The 15,057-nt window shown below is 48.2% G+C and overlaps 6 protein-coding genes across 6 annotated transcripts; 4 read left to right on the top strand and 2 right to left on the bottom strand.

The window, feature by feature from the left end:
• Positions 1 to 627: 627 nt before the first annotated feature.
• Positions 628 to 1,654, bottom strand: N7537_011578 (translation elongation factor 1 subunit beta; the record flags this gene model as incomplete). Its single annotated transcript, XM_056902632.1, has 4 exons — positions 628 to 857; positions 910 to 1,283; positions 1,516 to 1,555; positions 1,615 to 1,654. 4 exons carry the CDS (start codon positions 1,652 to 1,654, stop codon positions 628 to 630), a joined length of 684 nt encoding a protein of 227 aa, XP_056747919.1.
• Positions 1,655 to 2,073: 419 nt separating this feature from the next.
• Positions 2,074 to 4,443, top strand: hsp78 (chaperone ATPase HSP78; the record flags this gene model as incomplete). Its single annotated transcript, XM_056902631.1, has 1 exon — positions 2,074 to 4,443. The coding sequence occupies one exon, from the start codon at positions 2,074 to 2,076 to the stop codon at positions 4,441 to 4,443; it is 2,370 nt and encodes a 789-aa protein (XP_056747918.1).
• A 304-nt stretch (positions 4,444 to 4,747) lies between these two features.
• Positions 4,748 to 8,366, top strand: N7537_011576 (MutS family protein MSH5; the record flags this gene model as incomplete). The annotated part of the gene is made up of 16 exons (XM_056902630.1): positions 4,748 to 5,108; positions 5,165 to 5,257; positions 5,328 to 6,100; positions 6,179 to 6,256; positions 6,306 to 6,365; positions 6,412 to 6,766; positions 6,829 to 6,925; positions 6,976 to 7,065; positions 7,114 to 7,267; positions 7,332 to 7,366; positions 7,414 to 7,495; positions 7,551 to 7,662; positions 7,714 to 7,915; positions 7,978 to 8,016; positions 8,077 to 8,215; positions 8,277 to 8,366. 16 exons carry the CDS (start codon positions 4,748 to 4,750, stop codon positions 8,364 to 8,366), a joined length of 2,760 nt encoding a protein of 919 aa, XP_056747917.1.
• Positions 8,367 to 9,081: 715 nt separating this feature from the next.
• N7537_011575 (something about silencing 10 family protein) lies at positions 9,082 to 11,011 on the bottom strand (the record flags this gene model as incomplete). Its single annotated transcript, XM_056902629.1, has 2 exons — positions 9,082 to 10,772; positions 10,831 to 11,011. The coding sequence occupies 2 exons, from the start codon at positions 11,009 to 11,011 to the stop codon at positions 9,082 to 9,084; spliced, it is 1,872 nt and encodes a 623-aa protein (XP_056747916.1).
• Positions 11,012 to 11,175: 164 nt separating this feature from the next.
• On the top strand, positions 11,176 to 12,566 carry ksrA (3-dehydrosphinganine reductase; the record flags this gene model as incomplete). The annotated part of the gene is made up of 3 exons (XM_056902628.1): positions 11,176 to 11,496; positions 11,549 to 11,680; positions 11,733 to 12,566. Coding segments are annotated over 3 exons (1,287 nt in total), but the record flags the coding sequence as incomplete, so codon positions are not given.
• Positions 12,567 to 13,141: 575 nt separating this feature from the next.
• Positions 13,142 to 14,673, top strand: N7537_011573 (sterol desaturase family protein; the record flags this gene model as incomplete). Its single annotated transcript, XM_056902627.1, has 3 exons — positions 13,142 to 13,621; positions 13,713 to 14,197; positions 14,589 to 14,673. The coding sequence occupies 3 exons, from the start codon at positions 13,142 to 13,144 to the stop codon at positions 14,671 to 14,673; spliced, it is 1,050 nt and encodes a 349-aa protein (XP_056747914.1).
• Positions 14,674 to 15,057: the final 384 nt, after the last annotated feature.

The raw sequence follows: 15,057 nt of genomic DNA, 5'->3' as shown, positions 1-15,057 counted from the left end.
AAGTTTGTGGGGGCCAGGTCTTATTAGGTCATCGCTATATAGTACTAGTGCAAGGACGAAAAGGTGGCGGAAATATATATCGGGAAGAAGCACCTTTCAAATGGGTTAAACAACGCTTTTTTTTTTTAAAAAAAAAAAAGGTTCAATGGATTCTAAAGCTTCGTCTTTATCATGTAGAATAGGTACTACTCAAGCATCTATGCAGGCTTTATAACCCACGCTTTTATCAACTACAGCCAAACCGCCATCCCCAAGAAATTATGACGAGACAACGACGTCAACAGAAACAATTCAGCGACTAGGTACCTAAGCAATTGTGATTAATTACCCGAGACTATTGATTCAATATTGGTTAGAAGATCTGCTATGCACATATGTACATATTCAGCGTTGATATACAAGACATCGAACGCCCGAAAAGTCAATATCTGTCTTTGACATATTTATGGGAAAATTACACTGGAAAATTTACAGGGGTATATAATGGTCATGAATTTTTTTAAATTTTTCATCAATGACCGGTCACTACTGGACCAGCTTTCTAGTTGGACTAGGTTCGTAAAGGATTCCTTTGACATCACGCATTTCCATCACACAATTCCTGCTTCATAAATGGGCATCGCAAATTTACAGCTTCTGCATGGCAGCGATGTCAGTGGACTGGACGTGGTCCTCATCCTCCTCGATCTTCTGCTGGAGCTCATCGGTGGAAACCTTCTCGTCCTCAACGACAAGGTTGATCTGGAGCTTCTTGATACCGAAGCCGACGGCAACCCACTTGGAGGCACCCCAGACGAGGCCGTCCCACTCAATGGCGCGGACGTTGGCCTCGAGCTCCTCAAGAACAGTCTCATCATCTGGAAATATTTGTTAGAATCTGAAGTAAGAAAGAGATTGGAAAAGACATACCCCAAGGCTTAACTTCCATAGTGACGAGGGACTTGGCAGCGGGCTTGGTCTTGCCGGCCTTCTTGGCCTTGTATTCCTCGAGACGCTTGTTGCGCTCAGCAACGACCTCGGGGTCCTCCTCCTCAGAGTCGGAACCGAAGAGGTCCTCGTCATCCTCCTCCTCCTCGGGCTTGTCCTTGGGGTTGGAAGGAAGGTCGACGGTCTCGGGACCGTAGGCAGTGAAAGCTGCGGAGGAGTCACCGGGGAGGGTGGAGAATTCGCTCTCGTAAGAAGCGATGTGCTTGTACCAGCGGGCAACGTGGGGGTACTTGGCAGCGTCAGGGGCGGCGCTGAAGGCCTTGAAGGTCACGACATCGGCCTGGCTGGGCGAGTTGCTGTTGAACAGAGTCAGCATTGATGTTCACATCAGATGTAAAGTATTCAACAATGTAGCATAGTAAAGCAAGATCAGAGGTGCGATTGCTCGCGATTGGTTGTAGTCATCCAGCGGGGTCTTAATCCGCCTCCTAAACACGGACCAATGTTTCTCATCATGAAAGCATAACAGGAAAGGAAAGAGAAGGAAAATATATAAGGCCATTCAAGGGGGGGGGGGGGGGTTCATACCCAACAATGTAGGACCGAGTGGACAGGAAGTTGTTGGCCACTGAGGGGCACAGTCAGTCACCAATTGATTCGAAATAACAAAATCTCAGGGGCGCCTACGAGTCAGGCCGGCATCAGAGACAAAGTCGGTGAAACCCATTGTGAAAGAGAGGTGTGTTGGTATCTGGAAGGAAAAGAAAAAATAGGAGAAGAAAGTAGATGTGGGAGGGGTTAAAAAGGGAGGATTTTTTTTTTGTTACGGAAAATCTCTAACGGAGTCACGGAAAAACGTGGAAGAGCGAAGACTGGTCAGGTGACTTATGCTTATTGGCGACATAGCTTGTCTGGGCTGGTCATGTGATTGACTGGTGACCTCAGCTTTGACTAGTCAGGTGACTAACTGGTGACGGAGCTTCAGAGCTCTCCACCACTTAGCGTTCGCTATGTGGATCTTTCGAGAAGCCTCTCGAGGGACCTCGGTTGTTGATATTTAAGCTATACCAGTGACATTTCAGGTCTTGGGTTACTTCACGGCTTTTTGTTTTTCTCTCCCAAGGCCTGATTTCCATTATCTACATCATGGCGGCGAGATTATCCCTCAATGCCCGCAGCCGGCTTCTGCGAACGCCTCACCTATCATCGACCCGTCTTCTGTCCCCGATCCCGAGAACAAGCATACTGCCCTGCGCCTCTATCGTTCTACCAGCCGTCAACCATAGCCCAGTAGCTGTCCGCCACTATGCCAAGGGGGGTCGTCCACACCCCCCGGGCGGCACCCACCGCATGGATATGAGTGGAGAGGACGAGAAACCAGCACTCGAAAAGTATGGTATTGAGCTCACGGAGAAAGCTAGAGCTGGCAAGCTGGACCCAGTCATTGGACGAGACGCCGAGATTCATCGAACTATTCAGATTCTATCCCGGCGAACTAAGAACAATCCGGTGCTGATCGGTTCTGCTGGAACTGGTAAGACCGCCGTTCTCGAAGGATTGGCTCAGCGGATTGTACAAGGAGATGTCCCGGAGAGCATTAAAGATAAACGGGTTGTTTCATTGGATCTAGGCTCTTTAATTGCGGGAGCCAAGTTCCGGGGCGACTTTGAGGAGCGTCTGAAAGCCGTCCTGAAGGAAGTGGAGGATGCGCAAGGTGGGGTGATCCTCTTCATTGATGAGCTCCACACTTTGCTGGGGCTGGGCAAGGCCGAGGGCAGTATTGATGCTAGTAATCTGCTCAAGCCTGCTCTGTCGCGAGGCGAGCTTCAATGCTGTGGCGCCACTACTCTTAATGAATATCGATTAATTGAAAAGGATGTGGCCCTTGCCCGACGGTTCCAGCCTATTCTGGTGAGTGAGCCATCGGTCGCCTCAACTATTTCCATTCTTCGGGGCATCAAGAACAAATACGAAGTACACCATGGTGTCAGAATTACAGATGGTGCTTTAGTAGCCGCAGCTACTTACAGCAACCGATATATCACCGATCGATTCCTGCCCGACAAAGCAATTGATCTTGTCGACGAGGCTGCATCGGCTCTACGCTTGCAGCAGGAGTCAAAGCCCGACTCAATTCGGGAACTCGAGCGTGACATCACCACAATCCAAATCGAGCTTGAGTCTCTTCGCAAGGAAACGGATGTTGCCAGCCGCGAACGGCGGGAAAAGCTTCAAGAAGACCTGAAGACCAAGCAAACAGAGGCCGATAAATTGACCGAGGCCTGGGAGGAGGAGAAGGCCGAGATTGATGCTATCAAACGCACCAAGGAGGATTTGGAACGCGCTCGGTTTGAACTTGAACAAGCGCAACGCGAAGGAAACTTTGCCAGGGCTGGAGAGTTGAGATACTCTACCATCCCAGACCTCGAAGCCAAGTTACCTAAAGAGGGCGCTGAACAGGATCCTCAAAATCAAACTTTGATTCATGACTCAGTTACTGCAGATGACATTGGAAATGTCGTCTCTCGGACCACAGGCATCCCCGTTAACAAGCTCATGGCTGGAGACGTGGAGAAGCTGATTCATATGGAGGACACACTCCGAAAATCAGTCCGTGGACAAGACGAAGCGCTTTCTGCTGTGGCAAACGCTGTGCGCATGCAGAGAGCTGGTCTCAGCGGAGAAAACCGCCCTATGGCCTCATTCATGTTCCTTGGTCCCACCGGTGTTGGAAAGACTGAGCTCTGCAAGAAGATGGCTGAGTTCCTTTTCTCTACCGAAACTGCCGTTTTGCGGTTTGATATGAGTGAGTTCCAGGAGAAGCACACAATTAGTCGTCTTATAGGTTCCCCTGCCGGGTATGTCGGATATGATGATGCTGGCCAGCTTACCGAGGCTGTCAGACGGAAGCCTTACGCTGTTCTCTTATTTGATGAATTCGAAAAGGCGCATCGCGATATCTCAGCGCTACTGCTGCAGGTTCTCGATGAGGGCTTCTTGACAGACGCCCAAGGACACAAGGTCGATTTCCGAAATACCCTGATTGTGTTGACCTCAAACCTTGGAGCTAGTATCCTGGTCGGAGCAGACCCCATGCACCCAATTAAAGACTCTGGTGATGCCGAGCTCCCAGAAAAGGTCAAAGCGGCTGTTATGGATGTGGTTCAGAGCGCATACCCACCTGAGTTCATGAACCGAATTGATGAATTCATCATCTTCAGGCGCCTATCGAAGGATGCGCTACGTGATATCGTCGACATCAGAATCAAAGAGCTTCAGGCCAGACTCGATGACCGCCGTATGACTCTGCAGGTTGACGATGAGACCAAGAACTGGCTGTGTGAGAAAGGCTACGACCCGAGATTTGGTGCCCGGCCTCTGAACCGTCTCATTGCCAAAGAGATTGGAAACCGCTTGGCTGATAAGATCATCCGAGGTGAAGTTGTCTCTGGTCAAACTGTCCAAGTTTCTCTTGATGAAGCTAAGTCTAGCCTGGCGGTAATCACGCAAAAATAAACGAAAACATGAAATCTAGCGTTCTTATGTGATGCGTACGATTTGTATCACCTTTTTTGGGAATTTTTCGATTGCATGTCGGATCTCCTCTTAACATATCATGACTGTATGAGTTTGTATACTAGTCCACTCACTTATTGTACAATAATCCAGTTCTAATCATATTGATCATATTGCTTGTTTTATGTAGGCTCGAAGGACGACCCGTGGACAGGTGACTAGGCCGACTTCCCATTAATAGAAATCCATCATTTCCCTTTCTCATCGCATTTCTAGGGGCCCCAATTCCATTGGCCTTGGCAAGATGTCTTCATTAAAAAGAAAGAGAACACCAGCTTCCCGCCCTCCAATCACACCTCATACCTCTGGGCGACGACTGGGCCACAGGGCGCCATCAAATCAAGCCTTCAGCAATTCAAGTGGTCCCCCTCAAACTCCTATCATTTCATCAGCAAGTCAGTTGCGCACTCCGTTTCCTACAGATACTAGGGTCGAAACAGATCGTTCGGTGGGGGCTACTGGTGATGACTTCGATGACCATGTCATTGCTGCCATCGACATGAAGGACCATGGAACTGTGGGGTGCTCATACTACTCAACCGAAGAAGAAAGGATATATCTGCTTGGAGACAGTCGGTCAGGGGATATGGAGACAATCGACGCTCGTGGGTTTATTATTTGTTTATGTCTAGATTTGAAGTGCTAATTGGGGCATACGCAGTGCTTCTCCAAATCAAACCTACAGTGGTTTTGACACCTCCTCGTGTCGATCTTAGTTCGCAGAATCAAGATCAAAACCTCGCACAAGAAGATGGTACATTTGCCTTCCCCTGGAGCTCTTTGACGCTTTCCAGTGCAAGAAAATGCTGATAATGTCTGTCCAGTTTCTTCTATCTACCTTCCTTACCAGATAGACATTCGTCCAACGCCGGAGTTCAGCTACTCCAATGCAGAAAGCAAACTCCTGGCTTTAGAAATTTCATCTACACACGAACAACGCATCCGGTTTTTCGTGCCTCAAAATGGCCTTGCCGGACCGGAAGAAGTGGACCCAGAAGAGATGGGCTTCACACTCCAAGAAGGAAGACTGTTGCACATCTCAAGCTCCGTCGACATGGAGAACCCCGTGACTATTGGCTGCGCAGGAGCCATACTCACCTACCTGCAGCGACGAAGAGCCGCGGCACCTAGCCCCCTTGAAGAAGGAAATGAGTATCGGATTCAAGCACTGCAGATGTTCAACCTACGGGATACGATGTGGATCAACAGCAACACCTTCACCTCTCTCCAGATTATCCAGTCGGAGTCACACCCGAACATGTTTAATCAGGGCCCAGGGAAAAAGTCAGCTTCAGGTAAAGAGGGTCTTTCGGTCTATGGGCTCTTCCAACACTTTGCATACACCCCCCAGGGTAGGGCAAGACTCAAGCAAACATTTTTCCGTCCAAGCATGGATCTAGCTACGATTCGTGAACGGCATGATTTTATAGGAGTCTTCTCCCGCCCGGACAATCTTGCTGCGTTGGAGAAGATGACCAAAGCACTGAAACACATCAAAAACCTCAGACCTGTCATGATCAATCTTCGCAAGGGAATTAGTACTGGCAGTGCTAAAGTTACTGGGTTCAAAACTACGGTTTGGGCTAGCCTTCTTGCTGTATGCTTAATTTGCTACCATCTGTCTATGCCAGGGTGATAGCTCTTGCATTGTGATACTAATGGAGTGACTGACTAGTTTGCGTTCTACTCTATCGACATCAATGATGCACTGTGGGAGGTATCTGGCGCGCACAGCCTGACTCTCCGAAGCAAGGTCAATCCCTAATAGGTATCTCAGTTCTTCGTGTACTAACTTCTTGCAGGCTCTCAAAGTCTTTGAAGCAGCTCAGCTGTACAGACTTGGTCGTATGGTTCAAGAAATTGTAAGGCCCTTTTTAATAGGAATTATTAAGGCATCTAACTTTTTAGGTCGATATTGATAACTCCGAAGAGCAAGGAAGAACAGTGGTTAAGCAAGGGATTGACAGAGATCTTGATAGAGTCAAAGACAAATACGATGGTCTCAACAGCCTTCTCAAGCACGTTGCGCTCGACATTGCCGCAACAATCCCAGCGACTCTCGATGTCGACATCAATGTTGTTTACTTCCCTCAGCTTGGGTTTAACATTGCCATTCCACTCAATTATCGTGGTGCCGCGGTCTATACTGGTTCCGATGACGAGTGGGAATTAATGTTCATCACGGAGAATCAGGCGTATTTCAAAGACTTCCGCATGAGAGAGATGGATGAGAAGTTGGGGGATATATACGGTTTTATCTGTGGTAAGCCTGCTGAATTAATGGGAAACCATGGAGATGGAGAACTAAAAGGCGCACCTTAACAGAGAAAGAAATCGAGATTGTGTACGACTTGGCGCAGAGGGTTCTTCGATATGAGAATGTGCTCGTCGATGCGTCTGATATTTGTGGAGATATTGATAGGTTAGTTCTTGTGGGACATAATGCGAAGTCCGCTGATACAAATTCCATAGTCTTCTTGCTCTCACACAGGCAGCTAGCTTTTATAAGCTGGCTAGACCACGGATGGTTGAACAAAATGTGATCAGAATTAAGGGTGGCCGGTAAGACTTCACCAACAATCATTCTTCGACATCCCTGACAAATGGCAGGCATATTCTTCAAGAATTGACTGTTTCATCCTATGTGCCAAATGACACAGTGCTTGTCGGTGGAAACGAGTCCGAGACCAATGATGCTGCTTCATCCGTAGATTCCAATTCCAGCATGCTGCTCTTAACTGGACCGAACTACTCCGGGAAAAGTGTATATATCAAGCAGGCAAGTTCTATTTTGTCTTTGTGTGACTAATTTTCTGACTTAGAACCAGGTTGCCCTGATTGTCTATCTAGCGCAGATTGGGAGGTATGTCTCTTCCATTAAGATGGTCATACAAAGGCTAATAGCCACAGTTTTGTTCCTGCAGACAGCGCGGAATTGGGAGTCACAGATAAGATCTTGACCAAAATCAATACCCAAGAGAGTGTCTCCAAGGTATCTTAAACTTTCTGCATAAAGTCTCGGACTTGGCAGGCTCACTTGTCTTTAGGTCCAAAGCACATTCATGAACGATTTGCAGCAAATCTCTCTCTGCCTAAAACAAGTCACAAATCGAAGCTTGGTCATCATCGATGAGTTCGGGAAGGGAACCAACGAAAGCGGTTTGTCCTGTCTAGATATCGCTCTTGATGCTGGCTAATTAGCGCATTCAGATGGCATCGGACTTGCCTGTGGCATACTCGATTATCTGCTGTGCCTCAAGAGCCCCGCTAAAGTCATTGCAGCAACTCATTTCCATGAGATTTTCGAGAACAACTTCCTCGCTTTACGGCCTCGACTCCAGCTTGGCCATATGGAAGTTCAAGTCTGCGAAGAAACCCAGGAAGTCGAGGACCAGATCACGTATCTTTACAAGTATGTACAGGAGCACTGGCTCCTGGGTTAATAATAGTGAATGATGCTTACAGTTCGAGCAGCTTTCGTCCGGGGCGAAGTAACAAGAGCTTCGGTACCATGTACGTCCTTTCTATCATGCCCCATTCTTTTTGTTTAAAAGCTATTGACGTGCGGTTTAGTTGTGCGGCAGTCAACGGTATCGACCCAGCTATTGTATCTCGTGCAAACGAAATTGCATCTCTTTCAGCGAGAGGGGAGAATATTGTCGCGGCCTGTGCAGTCCTATCCTCAGAGGAGATGCAGGACCTCGAAGAAGCGGTACGAACCTTTTCTTCTAAAAAAAAAAAAAAAAAAAAGCCGCTAACAGCGTTATTACAAGGACTCCCTAGCGAGAGGTTTTCTGGAGATTGATTTCTCACAAGGTGGTCCAGACCATGTCAAGGCAGTCTTCGAAGGCTTGTTCGAGTGAAAGGATTTATTATTATGGCACCAAGTGCACGGAGGCCAATGATATCCCAAATAGCCCTACGAAGTACAACATACATTTACACCCCATGTCATCATTAATTGGCCGAATTTGCGATATCGATCTATCCAATTAAGAGAATGAAATATTTGCCCACCTCCACTGCATTCATAGCAACAGAAGATTAAATAATAATGAATTTACCACTTCTTTTACCTTGGTCATGTCATGTGTAGCGTTTCGAAATGGTGAGGCTGTCGACTTGCACGCTAACAGTATCTCACACATCCCAAATACGACCATGTGCACCAAGTCAAGCATCCCATACATTGTTCCCATTTTCTCTAGGTTGAACTATCTACATTGTATCATTGTGTCATAGGAAAGCTCCACACGCTATCAGCCTTTAAAGGGGCAAAGGGTATGTTTAGGTCGATATTGTTCTGTCTTTACATGGATATACGGAGCTCATCATTCGTACGGAGATCGGGGACAAGAGTCATAAATGGGGATCATAGTAGCTAGAATCGCTGATGGGATCAAGCGCATCATATACCTACTAGGAGAAGATAGATTGAGAAGAGTAAAACAGTTTTTGAAACTTTCGGTAAACCAAAAGATGAAATCGGGGTTATATACACATCGAATGCCTGAAACTGCCCGCAGTGAACGCCATGAAAACATACAGAGACCGTGAAGTTTATGATCAAGCACACATTCACAGTTTAACACTCTTGACCAGGTTCTTCTTGATACCCGTAAGCTCACCACCGTATCCACCACGACCCTCGCCGCCCTTGTACAGCTGCTTAGTACTGCCAAGCTTCTTCTTCTTATCCTCGTACTTCTTTCTCTTCTTGACACGCGGGTTACGCGAGTCTTTGCTGCGTTTCGCGTGCAGACCCTTATTCTTCTGGATCTGGTACGTGATAGCACGCTTGCCATCCGGACCAACCTCCTCTTTCTCGTAAACCTGTCCGCCAAGGCGCTCGGCCTCAGCGTGGGCATCTGCACGAGCCTGCTTGTCGTCCTTACGTTGCTTGGAGCGGGATGCCACCATGTCGTAGTATTCGTCGTCATCGGTGCCCTCCTTGGCACCCTCACCGCGGCGGAGCTCCTTGGCGACGCGACGATCCTCGTCGTCACTATCACCGCCCAGCTGCTGGTCGGGGTTGAGTTCTTTGCGGCCACGCTTCTCGGCTTCCACGTTAAGACGGGCTTGGCGGTCACGCAGACGTTCGCGGTATGGGAGATCGGCGTCTCCGCCGGCATCTCGGCCTGCTGCATTGCGCTTGTTGGCCTTCTGGGCCAGTTGGGAGGTGTAGAAACGGAGCGAGCGCTTCTGCTTGGCCTTCTCCTCTGCCTCATGGGCTGTGAGGGCATCCTCGTCACCGAAGTCAGAGTCATCATCCTTGAGAGGTGCCTTGACCTTTTGTGTCTTGCGTTTCCGTGAAGGCTCGGTGGTTAGCTTCTCGAGATCGACGAGGCCGGCCTCTGTTTGGCGGAGACGCTCGGCGCGGAGAGCTTCGGCTTCTACCTGTGCTATCTCGGCCTTGCTGAGCTTCTTCTGTTTGGGCTTCTTGGTCTCTTGGGTCTTTGGTGCCTTGGTTGTCTCGGTCTTGGTCTCCTGAATAGACTCCTCAACGGGCTCCTCAAGCTCCTCGAGATCCTTGACAGTGTTCCACAGCTTCCGGAATTTGACAAGCGATCCCATGACAGGGTGTTGTCGGAGTTCGGCGGGGGTCATCGGAACGTGTTCGCTAGTTGCATCGGGAGATGGGGAGGAGAGGAGCATGAAGTACATGCTGATCGTGCCAAGATATGCAGATAACGCACGGAATTTCACCACGGGCACTGGGGATGGCTGTGGCTCTTCTGAGTCGTCGTCTGTTGAGGAAGCCTTTGATGCTGCTTGTTGAAGATCCTTGAAAGAGCTCTGAAGGTCCACAAAGTCCTTCGCCAGGGGTTCAAACTCGGGGTATCTCGACTTCAGGATCTTCAGCTTCTCATCGGTATCCATATCCTCGGTGATCTCCAATTGCGGAAGCACTTCAGTTACCACGCCAGCATCAGCGCCGTCCTCTGTACCCTTGCCGGATTCCACCCATTCAGACTCGTCAAACCCGAAATCGGCCTCATTCATAGCCTGCAACTGCTTCAATTGTAGTCGCTTGGCCTCCTGCTCTTCCTCCAATGCATCGACCTCGGTCTCGATCTGATCTGCGTTGTAAAGATCCTTCTTTGATGAGCCCCAGGCAGCAATGCCTTCATCTTCTTCCTCGGATTCGGCGCCACCCTTTGGCTGGCCCATATCATCATATTCGTCTTCTTCTGAGTCTTCAAGGTCGTCATCCTCGTCTGCGGATTCATAGCCAAGGATTTCTTCGTCGGATGGTTGGATCAATTCCTCTGCGGCAATCAGTAAGACACCATTTGAGCAAATTAGATCATCATTAGAGCCACATACCTTCCTCGGCAACTCTCCGCCGTCTCTTTGCCTCTGGGCCTTCCTCAAGTAGAATCTGATCACGGCCGGTCTGGAAGTCATCTTCCGAGTCTTCGAATCGCTCTTCGATATCGAACTTAGAGGGCTCAGGGACTGTTTTCGGTTGCGCCGGGCGACCGGCTTTTCTCTTTTTGCTGCCCATTTTTGCGTGTAGAAATCAAACGACAGTGAACGACAGTGAACCAATTCAGTCGGTCCGATAAACTGTGATAAAATTATTTTTTGGCCTCTCACCGCCTTGGTTGCGCTAGCCTCAAGTGGGGTGTCTTTGCTCTGTTTGCACTTTTGGTAATCCAAATACCAGTAATCTTACGACAACACACCTTGAAACGTCCAAAACAGAACGATCTCGGGTATTTCTGTATCGCTGATTTACTACCCCGTGTGTGTGTGCCTTCCATTTCGAGGACAATCAACAGACGCAGCTGCCATTCATCTACGATGGATCCTCGCGAGTTAATTCCTCGTTTCCATTTGCCTCAACTTCTCTCCTCCTTGCAGTCCTCCTATAATAATACATCAACCCCGATATTGGGCGCTTCCGCACTCCTTTGCACTATTATTCTTTACACTATTGCTAAGATGTTTGGTTTCGGTTCCCAAAACGAGTTCAATGTCGTGGGGCAGGTGTGTGCAAGACTACGTGATTCATGAGGTACGTGCTGACTGGATCTTACAGACTGTGGTAATTACCGGTGGCTCCGATGGCATGGGCAAAGCTGTCGCACTCGAGCTATCCGCGAAAGGCGCAAATGTGGTCGTGGTTGCGCGCACTGTATCCAAGCTGGTGACTGCCATCGATGAGATGAAGGTCGGGCATCCCTCCATAATTAATTGATTAATATCGCTCACCTATCATCCAGGCCAAGGCAGCGAATATCTTCAAGCAAAAGTTCCATTATATCAGCGCCGATCTCACCGATCCCGTCGAGTGCGAAAGAGTCATCGCAGAAGTCACAACGTGGAATTCTGGAGCTGCTCCCGACATTGTTTGGTGCTGTGCGGGCTTCTCCCGCCCAGGATATTTCGTTGATGTGCCCATCCAAGATCACCGACAGCAAATGGACACAATCTATTGGACTGCGGCCAACACAGCTCATGCCACCCTACGCAACTGGCTGAACCCCGTTGCTCCGAGTGGACAGATGAAAACAACCCGGAGACATCTCATCTTCACCTGCTCCACTCTTGCATTCGTTCCCATCGCTGGCTATTCGCCGTACTCGCCTGCCAAGGCAGCCATTCGTTCTCTATCCGATACTCTGAGCCAGGAAATCGAAATGTACAACGGAGCCTATACCCAACGGCACCGCAGTGATGCCCCGGCTGCGGATGTCAAGATCCACACCATTTTCCCCATGGGCATTCTTTCGCCCGGCTTTGACAACGAGCAAAAGATCAAGCCTGAATTGACCAAAAAGCTCGAAGAAGCCGACAAGCCCCAGACGCCATCGGAGGTTGCCGAAATCTCTATCCGTGCCCTAGAGCGTGGGGAGTACCTGATCACTACCAATCTTGTTGGTTCCATTATGAAAGGAACGGCTCTTGGGCCCAGCCCAAAAAATAGCATTGTCGGTGATACTATGCTCAGCTGGCTCAGCAACCTGGTATTCCTCCAGGTCATTCCAGACCTTCGCAGCAAGGCGTTCGCTTGGGGAAAGCAGAATGGGATTCCGAACAATACTCCGGCTACGTAACGATCGGGTGTATTCTTGTTTTCTTCACATGCTCTGTCAACTGCTGCATGTATCATGATACCCTGAGCGCTGTCTGTACGGCGGCGCCTCCTTCACCTGTCCCTCCTAACACCTAAACATTCTTCAAATCCTTTTCCTTTTGGGCTCTGTTACACATTATTATTGTACAGTAGAAAGAAAGAAAATTAATGGCACGTCTATATTCGTATTTTTAGCAATGTCTTAATGAAAGGCCGAAAGGCTCAAATTCGTATTTCACAACGTAGAGGATGACGTATGACGCAGATAACCAAGCTTATCGTTTATCCTGCCACCGCATTTTCGACCTCGAAGTTTCTTTGTTCCCAATTGCTCTGCCCAGTTTGGGTTTCCAAAGAGTCTTTGTCTCAAAGATGAATGGCAACTGATCACAGATTACTATTTTCGGCACAAAGAGGAATTGCTGGAAAACAGAAACAAAACCCTCGTCCCCCCGCCGAAAGACTCGACGATAGCGATAGCACAAGCTACAACCAAATTCACCCTCGAGTATTTCAACCCCATTAACAGCAATCGCCGCTCAATCTAGTATCAAGATGGATGCCCTCTTCTCAATACCTATAATGTCTGTCTTTCTCATTCCAGTCCTGTCATCCTACAGCACCAGCCTGAATCTCCTCTTCTTCTACATGACTTGGTCAACGCTGGTACTGTCGCATTCCCGACTCCGCGTGGAAATGTTCGGAACGATCGCCGTGCGCGTAATCTTCTACGCACTGCCGTCCATTGTTTTCTTCCTCTTCGATATCCTGACCCCATCGGCCGCGGTTCTCATCAAGGCGCATGGCGCGACCGGCTTGCCGGGTGGGAGGAGGCGACGAAAGATCCATGCGAGGGAACTCAAGATTGCTGGGTGGGGGCTGTTCAATTTATTCTTGGGTATCGCTATGCAGGGCGTACTTGAGACAATACTTGTCCGCACGCTCGGCAAGCGCAGTGCGCTCAAGGTATCAATGAAGCTCCCTATGCCATTTGAAATATGTAAGGATTTGAGCTTGGCGATGTTAGGGCGAGAAGTAAGTATATTAGGATTTCCCGACTACATGGCTATTATGCACTTTCTTTGATGGGTCCAATTTGCTAACATTCTGGTTTTCCTTTTGATAGTTCCTCTCATATTTCCTTCACCGCTACGCTCTCCACTCCAAACTATCTCCTACGCTTGCCAGATGGCACCAAACTTGGTATCATTCGCTGTCTGCTCCGTTCCCATTGACCGCGCATTACGACCACCCCATCCCCTACCTGGTTACCAAGTTCATTCCGACCTATGCGCCGGCCATCCTCTTCCGCTTCCATATGCTTACGTATATTTTGTATCTACTGTTTATCTCTGTTGAGGAAACCTTCACATACTCTGGATATACTGTCATGCCGACAACCCTATTCTTGGGTGGGATGGCCCGTCGTACAGATATGCATTTGTTGATGGGTGGAAGTGGAAATTATGGCCCATGGGGTGTTTTGGATTGGATTCTTGGCACTGCTGTTGGAGAACTGCATAGCGACGAGGAGACGGGTGATGAGGCGGATGAGCGGGATATGCGGAGAGCGTATGAGGCTGCGAAGCGAAAGGCTATTGGGTCTGGAAAGTCAAAGCGACGATGAAACGACCATTGACGAGTATATGATGAATCATTGGGATTGCAGCTATGTAGACTTTGTCTTTGTGTTACCGTTATTATTTGGAGTATGAGTTAGGATTGTTCAAAATATATCATCCAAATCTACAATATATATCCGAGAAAGGTTAGATTTTTGAGCTTTATAGTATTTGTAAATGTTAGCATTATTAATGTCAAAAATATTTTGATATGACCTAATTATTGAATGCTAATCTCAGTGTCATGCAATTAGCAGCCAAGATGGTATTCATGACTAGTACATAGCCCTAATAATGACTGGCGGAGTGGTGGCATTAGACTCATCAACGGGATATTAAAATTAAAAAACTTATTAACTTGCCACCCAACCATGCCACAGCAATACAGCTGAGCAGCCATTGTACTCGTTCATTGAGAACTGTGTCAAGACAAGACTTGTTTTATACTTCATAGTCCACGCCTAGATCTTCAGATCTTACACTCTTAGTTCCACACAATGCGAATATCCACTTACAGACAAGGCCCAGCAACCTTATATTTTAGTGTCTTACAAGATATTACATGACCGTATAGATGAATCGAAGGAATTGCCCAATTTTGGATTGCCGCCTGAACCTTGAAATGGGAGTAGGTCATACTGAACATAAAAGAGAATCCAGCCCGCCTGCTGGAACGAGGTGATTTTTAATCTTTTTTTTTGCTTGAAGTCTTTCTTCATAACGCAGCTTCATGCAAAATCAGCCACGCGCAAAGGGAACGGGTTTCTTGAAACATGAAACATGAGAACGACATCCGGATGTCCGAATTAACCGCAAATCATAAGAAAAGTGAAAAACGTGTTTTGACGG

This window comes from Penicillium hordei, assembly GCF_028827395.1.
Source record: "Penicillium hordei strain IBT 12815 chromosome Unknown utg000006l_segment0_segment0, whole genome shotgun sequence".
Classification (NCBI taxonomy): Eukaryota; Fungi; Ascomycota; class Eurotiomycetes; order Eurotiales; family Aspergillaceae; genus Penicillium; species Penicillium hordei.
The sequence above is the reverse complement of the archived record's forward strand: the minus strand, read 5'-3'. Positions and strand labels throughout refer to the sequence as shown.